The sequence below is a fragment of the Ailuropoda melanoleuca genome, chromosome 6, assembly GCF_002007445.2.
Source record: "Ailuropoda melanoleuca isolate Jingjing chromosome 6, ASM200744v2, whole genome shotgun sequence".
In the NCBI taxonomy this organism is placed as follows: Eukaryota; Metazoa; Chordata; class Mammalia; order Carnivora; family Ursidae; genus Ailuropoda; species Ailuropoda melanoleuca.
Window position 1 is genome coordinate 122,560,741 of NC_048223.1, and position 27,014 is coordinate 122,587,754.

Below are 27,014 nucleotides of genomic sequence, written 5' to 3' on the forward strand. Positions count from 1 at the left end.
GCCCCGGGACGCGGGAAGTGGCCCCGGGCCCGGGCCTCGCCGCCGCCGCCGCCGCCACCCCCGCGGCTGCCCGGGCCCGGAGCCAGGGGTCCCGCGGGCGTCTTCCCCCGCCCCCCGCACGAACCGGGGCAAAAACCCTGGGGCCGCGTGGACTTCAGACGTCCAGCTTCCGGGTTGTTGGGTTTTGAGGTTTCAAAGAAACGATCATTTTGGTGGCGTGCTGGGCGGCAGGGGAGGGGGGGCGGTGTTAGTGTTGTCACACTTTGGGAAAATAAAAGCGCTGGTTTCCCAACTAGGGGCGCTGATCGAAATAAAGGAATGTGTACTTCAGAAGCCACATGCAAAATATATGCAACTGGTGAAGGAAGGATTTGTGGTTGCTAAGCAGACGCAGAGCATGTTTCGTTCTGTAACTTAGGATGTTGACTTAAGTTCAGGAATGTAACCCTGATAGAATACGCAGAGTATTTTCATTGTACTGCTCACCTGGGGGAGGGGGACTGTTTTCCTAGTGAAGTGAAGCCCTAGATTTCCCATTACTCCGTCCTACTAGTGTATGTTATTTTATTGACCTTGTATCCAAAGAGATTTTTAAAGAGGTTTTTTCTTTCTTTTTTTTAAAGAACTCCCCTATGCCTGTTTTGTGTTCTCCTTTGCCAAAAAAACAAAACACCTCATTACTTTACATGAATTGTGTCTGCGCCATTTGAATGGTTCTATTCATAAATCAGGGAACTTTTTCTGTTGCTTCTAGGAACATTTAATTGGTTTTAATCCAATGTTTCAATCCCAGTATCAAACATAAATGAACAATTAACTTCTTGAGCTTGTATGCACTTGGGAAACTATTATATTTCATGGCTATTGCTGAAATATTTCAGTTTCCCATCACACCGGGACCATTCTTTTTCAGAAAACCATGCGCTAACATCTCCTTTCACACCAGCTACAGCTCCAGTGATTTCTTCTGCAAGATTAGGATGAACAACCATCAGGAGAAGGATGCGTGTCCATTCATTCAAATAGATGATGTGGGATATAACCAATTCATCCTACAAAAGCCAAAATGAGCTAATAGGCAGAATGCTAAGATACTGATATCCTTATCCATAAACATTGCTTTAAAAGAATTTATCAAGGGCCAACTTTGAAATGAACGAGAACCAAGTCTCCCCAAGTTAAAGAAAGGCACAAGGGATAATTTGAGAATCCTGCTACACTTCCCTAATGCCATCTTATCACTGTCACCATGGCCTTTGAGAGCTTTTAAGAATATAGTTTAATTTACTTTTTATTAGGAAGCCTAGAGTGACTCCTGCTGGCAAACACTAAGCTTATTCCTACAATTACCAGTTCATCGGGTCAATGGAGAAAACAAAATGGGGGGGGGGGGTTGTCCAGAGCCTGGAGACAATTATTGCAACCATGATTCCTGTTGCTTTCAGGATGATTTTTAGATTCACAAAATTCCAAGGATTGTGGTTATGGCAAGCTCTTTGCTGCAACGCCTCCTTTCCAACCTAAAGCAGCCTGTTTTTCTGGTTCTGAGGCTTTCTTGCAAGTGCACAGAACTAAAATACCTGCTTAAGGAGCTGTGCTACTAACCAATGAATAGCTATTTCTCATGTACTTAATTTGAAGCTCCAAAGGCTAAAAAATATACACATTAAGGCCTATGTCACTTAACCTTCCATATTATGTGCTTCTTCCCACATTTGCAGTAAGTCCTACAGATCTAAAACACCCCCAATTTTTAGGGTTATGCTACACAGTTATTTATTATTTAAAAAGTCCTACCCAAAAGGCTGTATATTAGAGTTTTGCTCAATTCAGAAGAATAAATATAAACTCAGCCGCACTCTGGATGTAAGACAATGTAAGCTGCAATTGGGGGATGGGGGGCTAAGCTGTCTACCTTTGTTCAATCCTTAAAGGTCAAAACCAAATCAAAACCAGATTTAGAGCACAACCAGGCACCTAAACACAAATTCATAAGCCAATTTAGGAATCAATCCATAAATAATCCAAGAATGATCACTTGTAACTTTTCCATTATCACTGACCAACAACACTAACTTGGGTAAACCATGAACACTTGGGAAATATAAAATGTAGGGATTACATACAGTCTCACTCCAAGACCAACATATGAAACCCAGGGATAAAGCACAACAATACTGGCTCTCCTGACTCTGCTCAAAGCAGAAACACCAAATGGAGGAATGCTTGGGTGTATGGCACACAACGTGTCTACTCAAAACTGCCTAGGAGAATTTAAACTGGGTATCACTCTGTACTAGACAGCTCCCCTATTCCAAGTGTAAAGCTCTTAAGCAATAGGAGACAATAAGGGTGTATTTTATTAAGAAAGGGTGTAACCAACTATAACCTGTATCAACAAGCTAATCAAGTATTCACCTAAGCACATTTGTGCAGAGGAGGGTAAAGGTTGGGTTTTAATACGCACTAAGGAGTGTCCCAGGTAGTTAGTGGGTGTTTTATTTTTGTGCCTTTAGAACCAGATTAATGGGATATTCAAGGAACAAGGAGCTAAGCTTTGAAGTCTGAGCAAGTACCAATCACTGTTCAGTTTTACCCAACAAATCTATGTGTGCCTATAGTTGTAAAAAGAGTTCACCACTAAAAAGTGATAAATTAGTTTGTCTCTGAGAATAACAGTATTCTTTTTAGAATAAAGTGAGTGAAACAAACATCAAACTTGTTATATACTGGACCCAACAGCACAGTATGCAGATGTGTGTATTAACCCCTTTATTCAGCTTCCAAAAGCCACTGCCTCTTTGTCACAACTGTTGTATTAAAAGCCAGTCATTCACATTTCACACTGTCCTTTCTAAATCTGAAAAGATCTTTTATAAAGCAGAACCTCTTAAAATTACTTATAATAGATGATGGGAAGACAGACGTTACCAAGTCCACCTGAAGCATTTTCAAAGAAATTGATTACTGAAAGAAAACAAGTTGGCAAAATACACTTCTTTGAATATGTAAAGTTTTTGGTTATAGATGAAGCCAAAAATCTGAATCTACTATAGGGACAATTTTCTTATAATAGATCTTATATAAGTTCTATAATTGTTCCCACATCTATGAGCCAGCTACAACTAACAGCCCTACCTACATAACCATGTGATGACACACTAATCCTTCTGTTCTTTCCTTTCTGTCCTTTTTATATGGTGTTCTGAAACCTTTCCACTGATGAAAATGAATTATAGCTCTGGCTGGAATCTCTCTCATATAGACAGACAGATATATATCTACACAGAGAGAGGAGGGTATCTCCCATATCTATGCACATACCTTTTTTAAGAGGTACTTTGGTTCTTGAAGACAGTTACTTTTTGATTCAAGAACTAAATAAAACAAATTTATTTTCATTGAAAAACCACCATGGCAGTGAATTTAATGATACCAATCTAACTCCTTTGATACAAAATGAGAGTTGAAAGCAGCTTGAAGCGGAATGCCTATTGAAATCAGTGCATGCGAATCTGCACAGCTTTGTAACCAAACGTCTAGCACCATTGAGGTAAGAAGCATGCCAGCTGGGATGGCATTGTGCACCACGAAGTGTGGGTTGTAAGCCTAAGTCCTGAACACAAACCCTGGTTTCCAAGTTGGCAGGTGCTGAAAACACAGCAAATGTCACGCTTGCAACTCACTGGATGGAAGAGTTCTGGGTAATGTAAGCAAAAAAGAACAGAGCAACAGTTAAAACTTACTTCAATTTGATATATATTTTTTTTTATTTTTTTGGCAAGTTAATAGTAGCTATTGGTGTTATGTGCTACCAGAAAATACAAACATGAAAAAACAGACACGAAAAGTTTATGCATGGTAAATAAGCAGAAGTAAGTATAATGAAGGCTTTTCATGATCTACATTCAAAGTTACTGGTGTATGTAAAACTTATCAAACCTATTGCACTATTCTAATAGTAATGTTGAAAAGCATAATTCATTCTTGACCTTTCCCTGATCTATTTATGATCTGAGCTGAAGTACTCTAATATCACTATTAACGTGTTTAGTCACCCACAACCTAGCCTGGCCTCAGTTATTCACCAAATACAGAGCTAAAAACAAGTCACAATATTTTCATATTGTTACACATTAAGTTTTATCTAGAAAATATTTCAACGACACACCCACACTAAATGTTTATGCTATCACCTTCAGATGAAAACCATTTCAATTTTTTTCTTTTATATCCTTTAGTGGAATTCAGATTTAGTATTTATGATACAAGCCTAAAATTTAACTTAATTTTTCTCTCCTGTCAACTATCTACCATATAAGTCACTGCCTCAAGAAAAATCTATTTTTATCTCATCCCTAGTGATATGCTCAAAGCTACTGCCATCCTGCCTATCCCCATAAAAATGAAACAGTGCATTTCATTTTCACTAGGTAAAAAGAAACTGTGAAACTACATAGTTTGTGATTTCACAGAGTTTGAATACCCAATCTAAAGACTGAACCCTTTGGATTTAAAATACCAAGAAAAAAAAAATCCGTCTCCAGCTCCAAAGGGTAGAACATCCCTGGGAGCAGTATGAAAAGAACATGTGCCCTACATACCATATTCGCCTGTGAATTTCTCAACTCTCCTCAGCAGTTTGTCAACTTTCTATTTTAACCAAAAGCAAAGATATTTCGTTTTATTGTATCCATTACTGTTTCTGAGGGACTAGTCTTGCCTATTTTGTATGCACATACCCTGCGCCTGACCTCAAACAGAAGAACTGACAGAAGTTGTTAGCTTGCTATTTTAAATACTACTTTACAGCTTCTCTTAACTTTCACAAAGAAACAAAACAACAACAAAAAATCTTGATCACAACCAGGTTACTTAACCATTGTACTATTAAACTACCTAACCTTAGTAAACTATCCTAGGGACATACATCATTATCATACTGACCTCATCCCTATAGAACTTTTTAAAAATAGTTCAGACTTAAGCTCTCTGAGGATGACCAGAGAAAGTGACACTGCTCTGGCCAGAATCTCTCCAGTCACACTAAGCAGCCCAGGCACTGAGACAGTTACTTAACCACCAATAAAAAGGTTAAATAAACAAACAAATCTGAAACCCAATGTTTTCTAGACTAGTACAAACAACTGATTCACTGTACATTACATATGATACTGTCAGTTCCAGTATAAACTAAGGGATAAAGTATTACCCAACATCAAACTTTGAAATGTCACTGTCAATGGCACCGTTAACTCAACTTAAAACAAGGAAAATAAATATGACTCAATGATCAAAGAAATCAAATCCAGATGATGCAAGGTGGAAATCAATGGTAAAACCTTAGCCCACTGCTTCCTAAATGCCCAGGAAGACCCAAATCCAACTCGGTTTTCATTAAACCTGATGCATGGTTAGTTGAGGGCCCTGCTCGCAGTTCCCTTGTTTCACATCACTGGAAATAAAGCCTTAGCATGCAGACCTAATGAAGGAAGGTGCATCATGCCCTTGACCAATTCCAATGCATCCACATGAACATTTTCCCTACCCTTTATGACTAAATTTCCCCCTACATTTACTACTAAATAATTACCACTTAAACAGACAATAATCTTAAATCTGAGTATTCTTAAGGAGTCTACTGAAACACATCATAAAGAACATTTGGTGAAAATCTGGCATTCTATCTGGTCCTCGTTTCTTAGCTAAATAAAAAGGTGCTTCAGCACCAGCCCTATCTATAGACTCAAGAAGGAGCTACACAGGATTTTTTAAGAGGTTCTGAAAGGCCCACCTGTTGCAAATGTTCACTCTTACTCACTTATCTACCACTCCTCCTCACTTCCCTCATCTAAACACTCTTAGAATACAGTCGAACTGAAAACATTAACTCAGTGGCACTGAGGGGTAAAATCTTGAACAAGTCAATACATTAGCTGCAGTGGGAAGAAGGGTTCTTGAAGAAAGGACTAGTTACTGGTATGTGCTAGGAATCATGCTAAGCTGCTTCATACTGATACTTCTCATTTAATATTCCTGACTCTGTTATATAAGGTTTCCACACCTGCTTCTCTCTCCACTACACCAAACTGCTTCAGAGAAATGTTCTGAAGGAAAACCACGTTTAAGTATGTATTACTATCCATTAGGCACTTTCCCAGCACCTTTAACATACTTCAGCATCCCTGAGGGGGATAAGCAGGTATAGGACACAAAGCCAATAACCACAAAGAGAGGTTACAAGGCCTGAGAAGGGCAGACCCATGTACTATCTACTCGAGCAGGGGTCTCTGTGTAGCATGAGAAGGTAGCCGTCTCAGGACCCTGGGACTTTGTGGTTCTAAATTAGGTCATCCGTGAGTATGATTCCTTTGTGTCTGCTTAGGCCCAATCTTGATCTCAATCTTTCTATATGTAAAACTGAAGGAGACTAAACAATCAGATGTTAATTTCTGAGATTCTTAGATAAAACACAGCTATGGTCAAACAAATACAAACTGAATTATCAAAAGAGACAATCGATACCAAAATCTAAAGTTTACCAATGAATGCACAAAGATGTTTTAGATGGAAAAATACATGACTTTTTGCTCCAAATGTTTTATTATATTTACATCTATTTCTCCTATACGTAAACACCTTGGCTTAAAAGAAAGATAAAGTGACCTAACAACTGATATTTAGCTAATGGGAGCATTTAAACTTCTCCTATATAGTGGAAACCTATTTCATAAGCCCTTCTCTAAATCTTAGGTCAATTTCAGTAGGTATAATGGACTGAATGTTTGTGTCCTGCCCCCAAATTCACATGTTGAAGCCCTAACCCCCAGTGTGATGGTATTTGGAAGTGGGGCCTCCGGGAGGAATCAGGGTTAGATGAAGTCATATGGGTGGAGCTCTCCTGATGGAATTACCGCCCTTCTAAGAGACACAGGAGAGCCTGCTCCCACACTCACTCTCTCCCTTGTAAGCATACACAAGGAGGCTGTGAGAACATACAGGGGGATGGCAGCTGCCTGCAAGCCAAGAGCAGAGGCCTCAGAATGAAGCCTGCCTTGTATCCACCTTGACCTTGGACTTCCCAGTCTCCAGCCTGTGAAAAGTAAATTTCTATTGTTTAAGCCACCCAGTCAATGGCAGCCCAAGCTGACTAGCACAGGGGTAGAGAAGAACTTTAAGTATCACCTACTGAACGCCCTCATTTTACAGAGAGGAAAACTGAAGCCCAGAAAAGGAAAGCGACCTGCCTATATTCTAATCATTTTTTTCCTCCCAAATTTAGTATTTTTTAAAAAATCATTTCTCTTTGATATTCACTCTATTACTTAACAGATTTTAAACACTAGATTACTATAAAATGAAAGGAACGAAAATAAATTTCAAGTTCAGAAAATAATCTGATACTACATGTGTCACAAATTAAATCATTAATCAAATGGACTTAATAACAAAATGATCCCTCTTACTTCTGGCTATCTAACATCTTTATCATACAGAGATTCCAAGAGGAAAGCTCAGAGCACTAAAGCAACAAACTTCTGGGAAAAACGGGCTTATTTCATAGAGGGGTCCAATATGTGGATTTCCACCCAGAGCTTAATCTGGTTAATTACTTTTTAATTAAATAATAACCACAACGATCAGCACTTCCAACTACAAAGCCATATGGAATTCAGTCCTATCTCTTGAACAAACTATATTATCAATTTTTTGACCCAACTGGTTTTCTTCAGGAAATCAGAGCCTTCCTTCTACATCTGTGAGGGTTTCCACAAGGAATAAACAGCTCTGACTTGTGTGCCTTGCTTATGATTGCCTCTCAAAAATCAACAAATATTATTCTCATTCAAAACAACAGCATAAAAGCAGTTAAGCTGAATCACAAATGGGCCTCCGAGATTACATTTATAAATAAGACAACATGCAGTTTTTCATTCACAATTTCAGGCCTGTCTTCCAAAACCTGCACACAGCTCTTTAATTCAGCCCAGTATGTTTTATTAAATGCCATATTATGATTTTCCCCATTCAGACTCCAACTAGGCTTCTTGTTGAGGACATGGAAGGAAAACTTAATTATTGCTGCTTCAGTGCATCTAAATTTATTTCATTACCAGAATCAACAAAGTAGGGGCTAGATGCTGCCACAGAAAGGCAGACGGATATGGAATGTAAACTGCTCCTTCCTCTCCTCTTCCCCCGCCCACCCCACCCCTCAAAGTTCCATGGTTGGAAAGCATCCTAATTTTTTTTTTTTTTTTTTTTTAGCCAGGATGTACTAAAATTAGATGGGAACAAAGGACTGACATTTTCATACTAGAGGAGGGGTGAGAAGAAAGCGTGCGCTGGCAGCGCCCACTCTCTTCTCCATTTAGCTCCCTCCCCCTAGCTCTGCCCATCTTTGACAAGCAGCATGGAGGGCCAAAGCAGGAGAGCTGTGACCATCCCAAGGGCACTTCTATTCTGCTAGAGTCACACATAATAATAAACTGCTTCATCTGTAAGTATGTTAATGAAGAATGAGAAGTACAATCGTCCCCTTATTCAACAGGACTGTTTTCATATTTCTTTTTAAGTTCCTCACATAATATCCAGGATATGCTAATCCTGGTTCATGTGTAAATTTTTAGGTATTTGGGAAAACAAATGTGTTAGATTGGCTTTTCTTAAAAAGCTTCTGGATAGCACGCACAATAAAGATCACTCACGAACATACTTATTTTCTGATGCAGTAATAACAATACATATTTTAACATAGAACATAAAAGAATTTATCATTTCTTCAGAATGGGCCACTTAAAAATGAAAAAAGTACATTTTGGTTTTTTTCCTATCTTCCACTACAAACTGGGCAAGTAATCTGCAAATGCTCTAAGGCACAATTGATCTCTTGGTTGTAAGTCTTTCTTACAACGGTATCAGCATGACAAAAGTACATTCTGCCAGCCTCTACATCCAGTTTTTGAAGTTCTACTCCATAAAAGCAGGATATTGATACATTCATGTCTAGCGAATTATTCCTATCTTTTTAATTTGGTTTCCCTGGGCCTAAACTACAGGTCTACACAGTGACAGCTCAAAATTCAGTTAGAGAAGCCCTTTTAATGATTAGTCTAATGCACTGAGTTGTAAAGATTTTTAAAACTCAGTAAGTACCGACTCAAGCTCTCTTTTTCCCTGGTTACTGGAGCCCATCTTGACATCTAAGCTGGAAATGAATGATCTTTCAACAACACTCCAGGGATTTTGCTAAGGTCATATTCAATCATTCATTAGGCTTCTTACCCCTCGCTTTTCAGAGTTCTATTGTAGAGCTGGTTTTATTCAGCATTTATGTAGCCTGTGGGCTTGGGTATTTGTCTGCTTAATGTTGAGTTTCATTTCTATGCCCCTAACATAGGAATCCATCAATTGACCAAAGAATTTCAAACTATTCTTCTACTTTTCTAACAAATTGCATGGTGTGTATGAAGAATAAATTAGCATTAATTTTCTTACATTAACTGTTAATAAAACATGCTCATGTGCTCCCCCTTCGTCTAAGGACATCTCTGTTTCCTGCCTAACAGAGAAATGACAAGGGTTTCCTAATTTGTTCCCACTCAGCAATTGTCCTTCAACCTACCATGCTCCTGGTCTCCCACAATCAGGCTCTAGGTCATGGGCAGCCTCCTTCCAGTGAAGTGTACTAGACAAGACTCCTTTCAGAGCCCATCAACACACCCCCACACACACAATTAGCTAAAGAGGTTACTACTGTGGAACACAAGACACTTGGTCTCTTGCTTTCAAAGCAGAAAGCTGTCTCTGGAGCACGTACACTCTAGTTCACAGTGCCAACAACAGGAAATCAAACCCAGGCCTCCCCACAGCAGCAGAATGCTGGCCTGGAGAGCAACTGAGTTTTCACATTTGTATATATTTTCTTTATGGACTACCAGACACATACACGCACACATAAATACATAAAATAAAATTATTTAAGAAAATATCAATCACAGGGGCGCCTGGGTGGCACAGCGGTTAAGCGTCTGCCTTCGGCTCAGGGCGTGATCCCAGCGTTCCGGGATTGAGCCCCACATCAGGCTCTTCTGCTATGAGCCTGCTTCTTCCTCTCCCACTCCCCCTGCTTGTGTTCTCTCTCGCTGGATGTCTCTATCACTGTCGAATAAATAAATAAAATCTTTAAAAAAAAAAAAAAAGAAAGAAAATATAAATCACAGTCTACTGACATAAGCAGGGATACTCTATTTCTTTGCATATCGATTTAGGGAAAATTATTTCAAAGGTTAGAAGCTAACATAGGTTCCTTAAAAATTAAGCTACTATACTCCAGATGAACATGAATTAGGGTCAATGTATAGTACTATATAACAGTATCATAGAAAATTAAATATAATCATAGTGAACGGAAATACATTATTCACTCAAAGACTAAAAGTCTTTTGTATATGTTTACCTCCCTCCTTCCCCCCAAATAACAGAAAACTGCATGCATGTCACAGACGAAGAAGAAAGGCAAACTTGCTGTGACTACAATGGAGGGAAAATCGATTCAAGGACAGTTTGTACTTATTTTAAAATGGCTTCAGTCAAGCTGCCAAGAGTAGTGTCAGGTTTGATTCTCATATGCATAAATGTCAGTCCCAAAAAGCAACTCTAACTTGTGCACCTGGCTTAAAACAAAATGTTCTGAAAACTTTGTTTGTTAATTGGTGTAACCCACCCATTCAGCCTCAAATCCCTTCAGACCGGCCTGCGCGCTTCCTCCACACAGCAGCGCCCCGCTCTCAGCAATAAGGTCGTAATGAGAAGCAACAATGGAATGGCGTGCAGGCTCTGGAGAGAAACTTCGTTTGCATTTCAAACAAGTTTCCTCAAAATAAGAGTGTCTTTTGATGAAATAAAATTACAATTCCAACTTCTTATGCAGAGAAACCAGCGCTCACTACATAACTCACTGCTCCCTTTTATAACCGTATAATTTCTTCCAGTTACCCACACAGTCTTGTGCTTTAACGAAACTCAGTTTAATAGTCACATATTTACGACTTGCTTCAGTAACTTGGGGCCATTTACTGGCCTGGTTTTTAAAGTGTGGTATTATTTGAAAATACTAATTTACTGTTCGCATTTTGGGACCTTCCATTTGTTCTAATTTCAACCTCTGAGAGGCCAGCTTCCAGCAGGATTAACTGATAAGGAGAGACGACAAATCCCTTCTCCTAACCTTGGCAACAGCTCCATGATTCCCCCAAATCCTTCATCTTTGCAAACGGAACATACATACCCCTCCCCTCCATGAGGGTGACTTGAGGAGCTTTTCAACAAAGGCCCACTCCAAGCTATCAGTGAATCAAACCCAATGCCTCAGGCTGGTGACACGGAAAGCCCATTTTGTTAGAGTGGTGCTTTAAAACAGCAATACGAAACAACTCAAAATTCTGAAAAAAGTGCTTCCACACTACTATCATATTTGACATCAAGGAACAGTAATATGAAAAAACAACAAAGACCAGATCTCAATAAATTATAAACTATTTTTCTGTGGTTTAAGATCCCTCGCCTCGTTTGTAAAATCAAAACAATTTTTCTATAAGTTTAAATCACATATATTTTGAAGTAACTTCTCAACTCTTTACATATTAAAAACTAAAGCTTTTCAAACAATGTTATTTGTGTTGAAAGCTTATGTAAATGTCTTCGGTTATCTTGGGCAAGGCAGGTAGTAATCTTAATGGCTGATTAATGTTGATTTAAATCAAACCCCTCTTCTCCCCCCACCACCCGAACTCAGAGACAAAAAGAAAAGAAAAAAGATTGTAATACTAGGTTAACATTTGCCAAACAAAAACACAATGGACCCAAAAAGCTGAAAATCATCAAAAATTGCATCACTTTAAAATTTGTATTTTTGTATTTGTGGCTCCAATATGAAAATATTAGCCCAAATACAAAAATGGCATTATATATTAACATATCTCTTCAAAAACATAAATAAATATGGGGCGCCCGGGTGACTCGGTCGTTAAGCGTCTGCCTTCGGCTCAGGTCATGATCCCAGGGCCTGGGATCGAGCCCTGCTTCAGGCTCCCTGCTTGGAGGGGAGCCTGCTTCTCTCTCTCCCTCTGCCTGCTGCTCCCTCTACTTGTGCTGGCTCACTCTCTGTCAAATAAATAAAATCTTAAAAAAAAAAAATTAATAAACTGTTTCTCTTGCTAATTAGCCCTAACTAAAACATCTTTGACCCCATGTCCCTGAAGGCTTATATATACAGGCTTATATATACGTAGAGCTTACACCACCCTTTCACAAAAGAATGACACTATTCAGTTCTTGATTAGGCAAGTCTGTTAAGACAAAAGGGAGATGGAGAAAAGTAGTGAAGAATGACTCACTAACTCACAGTCCACAGACTAACACTGTCACTAACAAGGAGCTGCAGAGCTCTTGAAAATTCAACTACTCAATTTCTCTGACAGTATTTTCTCTGGAGCAGTCCTGGCTCCCCTACTGAACTGTAAGTACCAATAAGGCAAAGACTTGGTACCTGGGAAGCAGAATATGCCAGGGCAAAAGAAACAAAGAATCCAGGCTCCATCCTGTACTAACCTTTTTTTTTTTAAAGATTTTATTTTGGGGCACCTGGGTAGCTCAGTTGGTTAAGCGTCTGCCTTCGGCTCGGGTCATGATCCCGGGGTCCTGGTATCAAGTCCTGCGTCGGATTCCTTGCTGAGCAAGGGGCCTGCTTTTTTCTCTCTGCCTGCTGCTACCCCTGTTTGTGCTCTCTTTCTCTCTGCCAAATAAATAAACAAAATCTTTTAATAAATAAATAAATAAATAAATAAATATTTTATTTTTAAGTAATCCCTTTATCCAATGTGGGGCTCAAACTCACAACCCCGAGATCAAGTCACATGCTCTACCAACTGAGCCAGTCAGGTGCCGCAGTACTAGCCCTTTGATATGTAGCAACAGGAATAAGTTAATACATACCTTGAGAAGATATTTGGAGGATTCAGTGACTTAATACTATAATGTAACTTAACACACTGCTAGCAGATAACAGGATCTCTTAGTTGTCTTTCCTACTTCCTGTTTATCCTTCACAGTATGTAAAAGGCCATCAGCAGCAAAATACAAGCTCAATAAATATTTCTTGATCAACTCATGCACATATCTGATTTTGCTTAATTATATACATGAAAACTAGGGAATTTTTTTCAGTTATTAAATATTTTTTTTAAATAACCACCATTCAACCCAAAACATTATACTTACTGTGTTTCATAGACAGTCTAATAAAACACTCAGAAAGTTGGCATTTATTATTCTGGCCCGGAAGTAGTTGAGCCAAATCTTAATGAGCAGCTATATTCGATTCAACTTTACCAAAGCACAAAAACCAAGAATACACGCTTTCTGTAAATTCATTTACTGCTTTAAAGCTTTTGATTCTTCAGCAGTTACAGGAAATTTTTTTTAATCAAAGAGAAAAATATTTACATTTCCAATACAAAAGAAAACTTTAAATGATTCTTGGTTGGTCTCTAAAACTCAACCGCTCACATGTTCAGATTCTTACCAACCCACGATATCTATTCAACATGTGCATCCTGTGTACTTACTAAGCATTTATTTTCACTTGCATTTTCTGTGTCAGGTTAACTTTGAGGTGGAGCTTCTTAACAAAGCTAACTGAATTTGTCCAGTGAAAGTCTCACGTTTTCTGGAAAACCAATGCTGTTACACTGTTTCCAGATCTGCCTCCAAAGCTGAACGTGGGTGTTGGCAGCTCTTCGAAAAGTTCAAATCCTGTCAGACAAGATTAAAATACTTTTAATAGGGACTGAATCCCGCAGTTAAGGGAACAATGTACTTGCAAACCTTTTATGAAACTATTAAGCTGTGACGAGATTTCACTTGGTAATTTTTCAGTTCTGTACGTGCGCAGAGTGTGCATATCCACTAAGACCTCCAACTGAACAAGGTACACACACAAGCCCAAAATCAAACTGCAGAAAAGAGGCTGTCCATGCAGCCGTCTTTCCCCCACTTCCAGTCCAGGACCCCTTCCGCTCTGCATCCCCCTCCGCGTGCGGCACCACCTCGCTGCCAGGTAGCCGCTCTCACGTGCCGAGGTCTCACCAGGTACCAGGCACCATTCGGAGTGCTTTCTGTGTATTAACTCGATGCACATCACACATATAAAAGCACTTAATACGGAATGGTCAAACGATGTGGACGTAAAAATGAACTTGTAGAAGATGAAAAAGCTCTGGAGATGGATGGTCGTCGCGGCTGAACAACTATGGGAACGTACTTAATGGCACGGAACCATAGCTTTAGAATGCTTAAATGGTAAATCTTACCCTAGATATATTTTACCACAAAAAAAAAGGAACTTGAAACCAAAGATCAAGACCCAGACTGAACTAATGAAGGATCTGGGAAGAAAAGGAAGTAGTAACTCTCACACCAGCAGAGTGGGATTTAAAAATTAACGTGGACTCAAGAGCCCTGGGTTCAAGTTCCAGCTCTACCACCTACTAGGTGCAAGATATGCTGCCAGCACCCTCAATTTCTATGCAAGGAGGTTACATATACCAACGCCCCCACCTACCTCACAATGATTTTGTAAAGATCAAAATAAGATAACATGGCGTTTTCCTGAACTATAAAATAAAATGGAAAGTTAACATTTTATTATTTTGTTTTTAAAAACTAAGACAAGCAAGGCTGTGAAGTTAACCATGGTTTTCCCTCAGTGATGGGACTGTTTGGAGGGTAGATTTTTTTCCTAGAAGGTGGCTGTGTCTGCATTCTCTAAGCTTCCAGGCCTTGAGCTTCAGCTGAAGTAACTCTTAGAAACAGAAAAAATATCAAAGGATATATATTACTGTATCAACTGGTCTTTTACACTTTGTTTCATTGTACATTCTAATTCATATTCTTAATCAAACTTCCCCAAATCTTAACAAATAGCTATATATTAAAACGCTCATTAAAACTGAGCATAAGAAAACTTTTCCAAAGACGGACAGGGCTTTTAAATAACATGATACATTTTAATGCTGGAAAATGGAGCCACTGTGGTGTGTACATGGGTACAAACCCTATCTGTTTTCTGAAATTTTTATACAGGCTTAAAACACTTCATAATAAAAATGTTCAAGAGAAAATGGAGCTGTCTGTGTGAATTTTCCAGGACTGATCTTTTAACTCCTTGGACTAACCCTACAGAATTTAAGTGCTTATATTTTAACAAATAATACACCAAAATTTAAAAAGTGGTTATATTCCTATGATAAGTAAACAATTATTTTAGTTATTTTAACCTATATCCTTTGTGTTGGGGTTACTGACATTTTTCAATCTTTTTCATAACGAATCTGGATTATTTCTGTAGTAAAATAGGTTTTCTGGAGTTGTTTTTAACTCAGTAGTTTTAAGAAAGTCAAGTTCCTTGGATATCAAATTAGAACATCCCACTATCTGGCAAATGATTCAAGTAATCCTCACCAAAACAAATGACAACACAGAATGTTTATATTAACAGGGCTATAAAGGAAATAATGCAAAATTTATTTCAACAGTTTTATGTTTCAAATAAGGAAAGAAGCAAAGAACCTTAAAAGACCGGTGAAGCAAGCTTCACCCTATGCCAAAGGGGCCATGGAAGTCAACCGCAAGAAGCCACTGACAAGCCCCTCGGCAGCGATGCATGTATTGTTAGTGTTCTATATCCAACTCCAAGCACCACATTCTCAGAGACACATGCCGAAAAAATGTCTTCAATTGTATGTATTTACTTAACATTTCCTGTTGTAACATTTTGCTTAAATTCTGTATTAAGCTCTAAAACTGAACATAACTTAAAGTAGTTCTCAGACACAGACACAATTTTAAGCACTCTTTACCAGGCTCAAGTCTGTTCCTCATTATCAAAGACAGACAAATATGTTTTTGTCTGGTGGTTCCAAGGGTAAAAGAGAACACCTGTATTTAAAAGCCGGGAAAGAAATTTGCCCTACACAGTGTTAACTTCTAGCATTTATTAAAACTGTCAAGCTTCAGGAAGAAGGAAAGACTATGGATACAGGGCCTCAACAGTTCTAAAGGAAACAAATTTAACATGGAAGATAGTAAAATTAATGGCATGAAATACAAGACAATAAATCACATATAATTCTTGTTTTCCAGAGGCAATAGTAATGAAACCACAAGCTCACATTTCAAGCCTCAAATACTTCAAGTTTTACATTATATAACCTGCCGAAGTCACTGAATGCACACAAAAGGACATGTGTTAAGTGTTCTCCCTCCTACTGCCTATTCCCTTATTACCAAAAAGAAAACCAACTCTAAGATAAAGCGCATGCAATCTAGTTATAAATTAATTTCCCATCAGCTTGTGGCAACTGAAGGTTCAAAATTTAATAAAAATTTAGTACCATATCATTTATTAATACTCCCTCCTAAAAATTCCTCCCATTTCTTTAAAAGAACTTCATGCTAATCTAAAAAAGAGTCTGTGTAAAAAAACAAGCAAATACTAGTCCTGGATTCTCAAGGTGCTTTCCCAGAAATGCCTGTGCACCACACGAACAAACTGGCAGGTAAAGCAGTCTTGAAAATATGCAAGCAACAGTCTGCCAGGGAACTCAAAATATTTGCGTATAGATTACAGATTCTCAATTCTCACAAGATCCCCCCCGTAGTAGACACAGCACTAATTATACTTTCCTAATGGGGCGAGAGAGGATTGTCTTGGCACCAAAACCTTGAAAAATGGTAGAGATTTCCGCAAGAATTAATAGGGAGTATTTCTACTACAAAGTCCCTACTTTTTGTTTCCGTGCAATGTTAAAAATAATTGTTCTATATACACTGAAAAGAAGATAAATCCTAAATACCTAAATGACCATTAGCAAAACACAGAAAGTATCTGAAGAATAAAACTCTCATGGAAGATTTTTTAAAATACTACTGCCATTTGCATATTACTGAATACTATTATTACTGATCACCAGTGTATCAGTACACTAAAGTCAGAACCACAATACACGTGCTTTCCGTTTAAGTCTCTAAATAAGAGATTATATAATATAGCTTAAATGAAGAACTTAACTTTTATAGGCTCATAAATGTTAGTACCTAACTGCCAGGATTTCTTGGAAAATTTCAAAAAGGACTCTGGATCCCTGGATATTATTTCTTTGTCCTTTGCATATACAGTTAAAAGAGAAGAAAAGCAGGCAATTCCCACAAACGGAACAGTAAAACACTATAACACCAAGGGGAAAAAAAAAAAAACCATTTAAGTACATGAAACCTGAGGTAAGCACACATTAACAACATATAGCCATTTACCTTCACTGAATTCATCTAGCAACTCTTCCTTGGTCCAATTACACGAGGTTATTAGAAAAAAGCCTTTCGCGTTCAAGGCCCCAGAGAGGGATTTCACATACTGCTTCCTCTTCTCAATCGCATTGTCAGGATTAAGGCTTATGGCATCAAAAGTCCCTTTGTCAATACAAACATGAAATCCAGACAGCTTTGTGGAAAGATTCAAAACGTCTTCTACCTATATCAAAAATCAATGTCTTTATGAGAACAATTAACACACAACCTCTCCTGAATTTAAGTGACAATCTGTAAAAGATTATGGATTGAAAGACCAATTAATTATGATGGCATGTTACATATAATAAACATATTTTCAACTTTATAGCTAACTTTTATGTGCTTCATTCCAAGATCATTAAAGCTAAGATTAGTGGGAGAGACAGTGCTTCCTGGACATTCCAAATCTCTAAAAATTTGGAAACAAATCAAAGCCAGGTGTACTGCCAAGAAACACCAGCACGTCATGGAGCCTCCAAGCCTAGCTCATGAAAAAGTTATTTCTGTCAAAAAGTAGAATATTTGGCACGTTCTTAAAGATGACAAAAATTATGTAGAACTGAAACAAGTCATTAGAAATAAGATGGTTTTTGGGGTGCCTGGGTGGCACAGCGGTTAAGCGTCTGCCTTCGGCTCAGGGTGTGATCCCGGCATTGTGGGATCGAGCCCCACATCAGGCTCCTCTGCTATGAGCCTGCTTCTTCCTCTCCCACTCCTCCTGCTTGTGTTCCCTCTCTCGCTGGCTGTCTCTCTGTCAAATAAATAAATTAAAAAATCTTTAAAAAAAAAAAAAGATGGTTTTTAGCTGGTATGATTACCAGCTGTGTGACTTAAAGTAAACACGGTTAATCAGAAGTCCCTCAGCCCTGACTCGGCAGCTTACAAAGCAACTAACAGATCAAATGAATGGCATTAAAATTTTGCTTAAGAAATCAAAGGACTATTTAAACTGCTGTTACTTAACTTTATAAATACCATGTACGTTAGGTTGTGGAAGTCATACTTCAGCATATCATTCACTTTGAATAATCCAATAATACATTATAAGCATCTGAAACAGTGATCTGCCTCAATTTCATTTAATACAATACTTTGCCAATGTACTTAATTCTGAAAAGCTACTTTGAAAAATTAAGCAATTAGCTCACAATTATTCATACAACTTAATACAGTAATCACAAATAGTGTATTACCCTTTGATTTAAAAAGGCTTCAGGTTACACCTGAAGCAAAAGATGACCACCATTCTTAAGAGCTAAGTTTAGAGAAGCTGTTATCTGAAACGCCTGATCAAAGTACTCATTTATTCAACAAGTATGTTGTGAACACCTATAATATGCAGGGACTTTTCCATCACTGAGAATATAACAGTAAACAAAAAATAAAGTGTCCCTGTATCTTATATATCTTATATTCTCTTAAGGGAGAGACGACAAATAAATAAGCTAAACAAACAATTTCAGATGAAGTGTTATGAAGACAATAAAAACAGAATAATAAAGATAGTGAGTGACTGGGAAGAGAAATGTTTTGGAAAAGGTAGGAAAGGTCTAAGAAGGTGATATTTGAACACAGATTTGACTGATGAGAATAATCCAAACAAGTTAAGATCTGGAGCAAGAATACTCTAGGCAGAGAGCAGAAGGTATAAAGACTGGACAAGAACAGGCTAGCCACATTTCCGGAGCAGACAGCAACCCAGTGTGACTGGAATACTGGTGATAAAGGGGAAAACAGGTGAGAAATGAGGGGCTTTGTAAGGTGGGGTGGGGATTCAGATTCCATTCTCAAAGCAACGGGGAAGCCCCTGGAGACCTGTGACCAAGGCAGTGACACAAGCTGACTGACATTTTAAAAGATCACTCTGCTTGCCCTGTGGTAACAAACAGTGGGTGGCAAAAGGAGACATGGAGAGGCCAATAAGAGGCCAGTGTAGCCATGGAGGCAAGAAATGATGACGGCTTGGACTTAGGAGGGCTTGGAAATAGCAAGGAATGATCACATGCCTGATATACTCTGAAGATAAAACCAACAGAATGAGACATAGGACTTAAAGAAAAGAGAAGAATCAAGGATGACTCCTTGGTTTTAGGTTAGCACAACAGGTGAATGGTGGTATCAGTAACAGAAATGGGAAAGATTGCAGTAAAGCAGGTTTAAAGGGAAACTTAAAAGTTTCATTTCAGACTAAATGAGAGACTATTGCTATCTAGGCAGAACTGTAAAATATGCAGTTTTTAAGTCATTCTAGAGCTCAGAGAAGCCTGGGCTACATATATAAATCCAAGCGTCATCACCTCCTTACAGATCACAGGACACAAAAATAAACTAAGTAGTCTTTGGTGGCACTACACCACTTTACGTATTTACAACTTTGACCTAGTTAAATGCAAAATTAACTAGTATTTGTGTGTGTTTGCAAACGTGAGAGAATGAACACACACACAAGGAAGAGGAGAAAATAACTTCCCCACGCTGACTAGACTGAAAATTTTAAGTTACTTAAAAATATTTCCATTTGGATTATTTATAATTAATCCTTAATTCATAAGTTCAAAAGATATTGTTAGCATATATACTTCAGAAATGCTTAAACTTTATAACTTTTATTATAAAAATTTATAGTAATATAAGTTACCTTCAACTTAATGTTAGATAAACCCTCTTTCTCTATAATACTTCCAGAAAGCTGTATTGCAGAAGGAGAGTAATCAATTCCAGTAATATTAGAGAAACCAAACTTTGCCTAGAGACAGAGAAACAATTTTATACTTTAGTTTAAAATAAAGTTTTAACATACTGCTTTGCTTATGAATTATAACATTCCTTTAGGACTGGGACTGTTTTATTTATTTAATAGATCAAGTGACATATACTATCCAATAATCTAGTTTAAATTTTATTGTAGAATCTAAATAGAAACTAAGAGTTCAAATTAATATCAAGTGACACTTCATTTGCTTTTATAGTATTTGATTTCTATTTCAAAAGAAAATTCATTCTCTCAAAGATAATAAGAACGTATGTATAATATTTTTGCCCTTAAGCAGAAAAATGTAACATTAACTTCTGATGTTGACATGCTCTAATTCACACATAAATCTGTCACAAATTTTACTTAGCACAATTAAGTTATATGAGTAAATGAAATGCATACATAGTAAGTTCTTGAAAATTTTTCCTTCAGTGTAATTATAAATCACAATTTTCCACCAGCCATGTGATTATTAACCACATTACATCTGTATAGTATTTTTGTTTTTGAGATGTTCACAAAAACTATGTGAGATAGGTTGGGCAGGTATTTATATCCCCAAAGAATTAAGACTCAGAGGATGCTAAGAGTTTTGAGCCTAAAGCTATAGTCCTGGCTGTTTACTAGCCATATGAACCCACCTAGAGTGTGTGGAGCCTGTGGCAAAAGTATGATGGCTTCTGGTCCTCACCCCCACCCCCTAACACTATGCTGAACATTTTCAGAACAATCAGGCTAAATTTCAAAGGAAATTTGATGAAGAAAATCAGTTGAAAACTACAGTGTAGCTTGAAATTCTCTTCCTGCTCTTCACTATTTACTCAATTTATTTCCTTCAAAACATAACCTACACCTACACCTTCCATTAAGACTACCTTGACTTTTCACTAAGTGACTGATTCTACTCTCTAGTAACACACCGATTATATTCCACAGAATTTTGTTCCCTTTGATTATTTTTATTTTAATCTCAAGGTGTAACATCCCCACTTTGAGGCCAACCTCCAAGTCTTTTAGGCATCTGACTCCATACTCTTTGAGATCTTCATTTTCTCCCAGTTTCTTTCAATTCCTTCTCTATCAGGAAGCCAGGGTAATTCTATTAATTGACTCTTACCAGTTCCCTCTTCTCCCGTGCCTATTTATTCTTACAACAGAGCTTATAGAAATATCATATATAGATGTTGTAGGTTTCTAGAACAATCATTCAAAACCTCAAACTATCTGCAATATTTTTCACATTTGGTTTCTGGCACTCAGTAAAAAAATAAGCAGACATTCAAGGAAACAACAAATGACCAGAAACCAACGGGGAAGAACTGACATTAGAAAAGACCACAGGAGACCCAAATAAAATAATGATCAGAAACCAATTTTAAAACAACTGAAATAAATGACAGTTTGTGGAGAATTCTGAGAATTGAAAACCAAAACAAAGAACCAAACGAATAANAAGAACTGACATTAGAAAAGACCACAGGAGACCCAAATAAAATAATGATCAGAAACCAATTTTAAAACAACTAAAATAAATGACAGTTTGTGGAGAATTCTGAGAATTGAAAACCAAAACAAAGAACCAAACGAATAATATTAGAAGTGAAAAAAGCAATAATTAAACAGATTCAAGGGTGGGCTTGACAGATTGAATGCAGAAAAAAAATTAGTGAATTGGAAGAAAGGTCAAAAGAAAATACTCCTATTAGGCACAGAACAAAAGGCACAGACAATTAAAAACAGGAAAGAACATTAAAAAAAATAAATAACAGAGTATAAGATCTAAAATATATATAATATGAATCTCAGGAGAAGAAATGAGAATGGGGCAAAAGAGAAAATGGCATACAGGTGGGAATTTTCTAATACCGACGAAAGACCCCAAGCCACAGACAGAAGCAGCAATATAAACCTAAAGAAGATTGAAAAAGAAAAAGAAAAGAAAACCAGTAGAGCGTATCTGATAAAAGCCAAAAACAGGAAAACCTCAAAAGCATCCAAGGGGTGGGGCGTAGGGAGATACACAGAACAACAGATTACCTTCAAAGACTAACAATAAGACTGACAGCTGACAATAAGTCATAAAGAATGGAAGTCAGAAAACAGTGAAGAAAAAACAGCAATCTAAAATTACATGCCCAGCAAAAAAAAAAAAAAATTCCATCAAAAATATAAGTGAATCACTTAAAAAGCCCTGAATATAAGCAATAACTATTAACACCACAAAAATACAGACAACAAAATGTTATACGCCACAGAGGCAAATATAAATGACCACCTATTAAGTTCATTAAAAAAAAAAAAAAAAACTGAATTTGTAAAAACCTCTGAATCAGAGATCATCAAAATTTTACTTTAAAGGAAAAGGGCTGGGCAACCCTGTCAGGACCCCTCTCACTCATCAGAGTTCTTTTTCTGTATTCATGCCAAATAAACTTCTATCACTATGGAGGGAGGGAGGGAGGGAAANTATTAACACCACAAAAATACAGACAACAAAATGTTATACGCCACAGAGGCAAATATAAATGACCCCCTATTAAGTTCATTAAAAAAAAAAAAAAACCAAACTGAACTTGTAAAAACCTCTGAATCAGAGATCATCAAAATTTCACTTTAAAGGAAAAGGGCTGGGCAACCCTGTCAGGACCCCTCTCACTCATGAGAGTTCTTTTTCTGTATTCATGCCAAATAAACTTCTATCACTATGGAGGGAGGGAGGGAGGGAGGGAAGGAGAGAGGGAGGGAGGGAAGAAGGAACAGGGCATAAATATTTTAAGGTTTCCCAGCCACACAATCTCTGTCACAACTACTCAGCTCTCCCACTGCAGCACATATGCAGGTACAGACAATATGTATATGAATGAGTGTGGCTACATTTTAATAAATATTTTTAAAAACAGAGGAAGGCCAGATCTGGCCCTCAAACTATAGTTTACTGAACCTTATTGTAGATCTAACTTCCAACCTACAGAAAATACAGGGCGCAGAAAACATTTTAAATGATAGAAGTACAATTAGAAAAATCACACTGTGGAAAATCATTTGGGACTAATAAACTACCTTTTACAACAAAAACATCACAAAGTAAGGAAAAGGTGTAAGGAGAAAAAAAAAGCCTTAAGAAACTATTAACCAACTGCAACATGTAGACTTAATAGCAGATAGAAATAAGAGGGGAAAAAAGTCTGTGAACTTGAAGACATATCAAATCTGATCAACGAAAAAACAAATCAATCAATCAATCTGATCAACAGAGAAAAATGGGAAAAAAATGAACAGAGACTCACAGAAGACCTGTGGAACAATATGAAAAGTTCTAACATTTCTATTTCCAGACTCCCAAAAGGAAAGAAGAGTGGTATAAAAAAAAAATTTTTTCCCATCAATGAGTATAACCATGAAGCTTTTCTTTTTTAGAATGTTAATATGATAGGTTATATGATTTTCATGTAATGAACCAGCACTGCATTCTCAGAATAAGCCCCATCTGGTCGTAGTGTCTAAATCTGTTTATATATTACTGGACCAATTCCTCAAAAACTGCAAACTCACTCAAATGAAATAAATAACCTTAAGAGGACTCTAAGAAATTCAACATCTATTCTAGAAATAGAAAGGAATCTCATCAATCTGATAAAGGACATCTAAAAAAATCCTACAGCTAACATATCCCCCCTTTTATAAGTCAACACAGCCTTAATGGTGAAATGCACATGTAGATTAGAAAACTAAGACTGGAACAAGGCAGGAATGTCCTGTTGTTACCACTCCTAGTTAACATTGTACTGGAAGCCATACCTAGTATAAATAGGCAAGAAAAAGAAATAAAAGGCATGCAAATTAAAAAGGAAGAACTAAAGCTGCCCCATTCATAAACAATGATTGTCTACATAGAAAAGTCCAGAAAACCCACCAAAAAACTCCTAGAACTAATAAATGCAAGGTGACAGAGTACAAGGACATTACACAAAAATCAACCATATTTCTAGCAATAAACAATTGGAAACTGAATTTCGAAAAGCAATACCACTTAAAATACTCCAAAAAATATACATTGATACAAATATAAAAATATGTATAGGATCTATATGCTGAAAATGAAAAAATACAGATGAAAGAAATCAAGGAAGACCTAAATAAATGAAGAGACATACCATGTTCATGGACTGGAAGACTCTTAGATAGTAAAGATGTCGATTCTCATCAATTTACAGATTTAGTTCAATTCCAACCAAATTTTCAGCATGGATTCTTTTAGATAAATATGAATGGATTTTAAAATTTATTTGAAGGGGCGCCTGGGTGGCTCAGTCATTAAGCATCTGCCTTCGGCTCAGGTCATGGTCCCAGGGTCCTTGGATGGAGCCTCGCGTCAGGCTCCCTGCTCAGTGGGGAGCCTGCTTCTCCCTCTGCCTCTGCCTATTGCTCCCTCTACTTGTGCTTGCTCTCTTTGTCAAATAAATAAAATCTTTAAAAAATAAAATTAAAATAAAATAAATAAAATTTGGAAAGGTAACAGAACTAGAATAGCCAAAACAACATTTGAAAAAGAAGAATAAGGGGTGCCTGGGTGGCTCAGTTGGTTAAAGATCTGCCCTCAGCTCAGGTCATGATCCCAGGATCCTGGGATTGACCGCCACATCAGGCTCCTTGCTCAGCGGTAAGCCTGCTTCTCCCTCTACCTCTCCCTCTGCCTCTGCCTGCCACTCTCTCTACTTGTGCTTATGCTCTCTCTCTCCTCTCTCTCTCTTAAATAAATAAATAAAATCGTTTTTAAAAAATTAGAAAATGAAGACTAAAACTGGCAGAATCCCACTATTCAACTTTTAAGGTTTACTAAAAAGCTACATTAATCAAGACAATGTGGTGTTACAAAAGGATAGACACATCAATGAAACAGAGTCCAGAAATAGACACACAAAAATATGGCCAACTGATTTATGGCAAAGGTGAAAAGACAATTTAATGAAGGAAGGGCAGTCTTTTTAACAAATGATATTAAAACAAAGGGACATCGGGGTGCCTGGGTGGCTCAGGCAGTTAAGCTTCTGCCTTCAGCTCAGATCATGATCCCAGAGTCCCAGGATCAAGCCCCACGTCAGGCTCCTCCCTCAGCAGAGAGTCTGCTTCTCCCTCTGACCCTCCCCCCTCTTGTGCACACTCTGTATTCAAGAGGGGCGCCTGGGTGGCTCAGTCGTTAAGCATCTGCCTTCGGCTCAGGGCGTGATCCCAGAGTTCTGGGATCAGGCCCCCCGTTGGGCTCCTCCACTGGGAGCCTGCTTCTTCCTCTCCCACTCCCCTTGCTTGTGCTCCCTCTCTCTCTGTCTCTCTCTCTCTCTCTCTCTATCAAATAAATAAAAATCAAAAAAAAAACACTGTATTCAAGAGTACACAGCATTTCAAAAAACAAGACATCAAAATTGAAACTGAAGAAATAAAACTACATGACATTACTGTACATAAGAAAATCCAAGAGAATCCATGAATAAACTATTAGAATTACTGTTTGAATTACTGGATACAAGATCAATAGAGAAATCTATTCTACTTCTATTTACTAGCAATGAACTATTAGAAAATAATTTTTTTTAAGATTTTATTTATTCAGGGGCTCCTGGATGGCTCAGTTGGTTAAGCCTCTCCTTTGGCTCAGGTCATGATCCCAGGATTCTGGGATGGAGGCCCACATCAGGCTCCCTGCTGGGGGTGGGGGGACATGGACACAACACACACAACACTTGTTTCTTCCTCTCCCTCTGCCTCCCGCTCCCCCTACTTGTGTTCGCGCACATGCTGTCAAATAAATAGATAATTTTTAAAAATTTATTTATTCATTTAGAGAGAGTACGAGCCGGGAAAGGGGTAGAGGGGGAGGGGCAGAAGAAGAGGGAGATAGTCCCCAGGAAACATCACATTGAATGTGGAGCCCAATCCCACGACCCCAAGATCATGACCTAGGCAAAAAGCAAGAGTCGGACACTTAACCAACTGAGCTACCCAGGCACCCCTAGAAAATAAAATTTTAAAAACATAACAACAACAACTGCAACAACAGCAAACATCTAGAGATCAATCTAAGATAAATAAGATCCTAACAGAGAAAACTACAAAATATTACTGACAGAATATAAAGAACTAAATAAATGGAGGAACATATCACGTTCATGGATTTAGAGACTCAATATTGTAAAGACCTAAATTCTCCCCAAATTCAATGCAATCCAAATCAAAATCCTAGGATTTTTTTCCCTGAGAAGTGATGAGTCTAAAATTTAAATAAACATGCATCCTCCCTGAATTAATCTGTAAATTCCTAATCAAAATGCCAGGGTATATTTTTTCCTGAGAAGAGATAAGATTATTCTAAAATTTACATCAATATGGAAAAAGCTAACAAGAGCCAATACGAAAAGAGACCAAAGTTGGAGAATTTACATCAACAGAATATGAAGGGGCGCCTCGGTAGCTCAGTCAGTTAAGCATCTGCCTTTGGCTCAGGTCATGATCCCACGGTCCTGGGATGGAGCCTGCTCAGTGGAGAGCCTGCTTCTCCCTCTCCCTCTGCTGCTCCCCCTGCTTGTGCTCATGCACTCTCTATAATAAATAAAATCTTCCAAAAAAAATTTTTTTAATTAAAAAAAAACAGAACACGAAGACATAAAGCTGCAGTAATCAGGACAGCAAGACACTAGCATAAGGATAAAGAAACAGACCCAAAGAAACAGAATAGAGAATACAGACATAGACCCAAGCACACACCAACATGGCTTATGAGAGAAGTGAAGTGGGAGAAAGGATGGACATTTCAATAAATGGTGCTGGGTTACCTGGGTAGTCATAAGGGAAAAAA

General features: G+C 37.8%; 1 protein-coding gene across 3 annotated transcripts in view; it reads right to left on the reverse strand.

Moving 5' to 3' along the window:
• EEF1AKMT2 (EEF1A lysine methyltransferase 2) overlaps positions 1–27,014 on the reverse strand; it is a 74,204-nt gene that overhangs the window by 35,724 nt on the left and 11,466 nt on the right. Inside the window, exons 4-7 of one of the 3 annotated variants that reach the window (XR_004626306.1) lie at positions 20,048–20,155; positions 17,374–17,590; positions 13,629–13,815; positions 12,737–12,796 (exon numbers count right to left, since the gene is read on the reverse strand). Coding sequence is in view for 1 of the 3 variants with exons in the window: in XM_011234059.3 (XP_011232361.1) it covers positions 13,721–13,815; positions 17,374–17,590; positions 20,048–20,155 (420 nt within the window). In the remaining 2 variants the exon portion in view is untranslated. Of the gene's footprint in view, positions 1–12,736; positions 12,797–13,419; positions 13,816–17,373; positions 17,591–20,047; positions 20,156–27,014 lie in introns of those variants that run through there. The other 2 variants (XR_004626307.1, XM_011234059.3) reach the window with 2 other exon arrangements.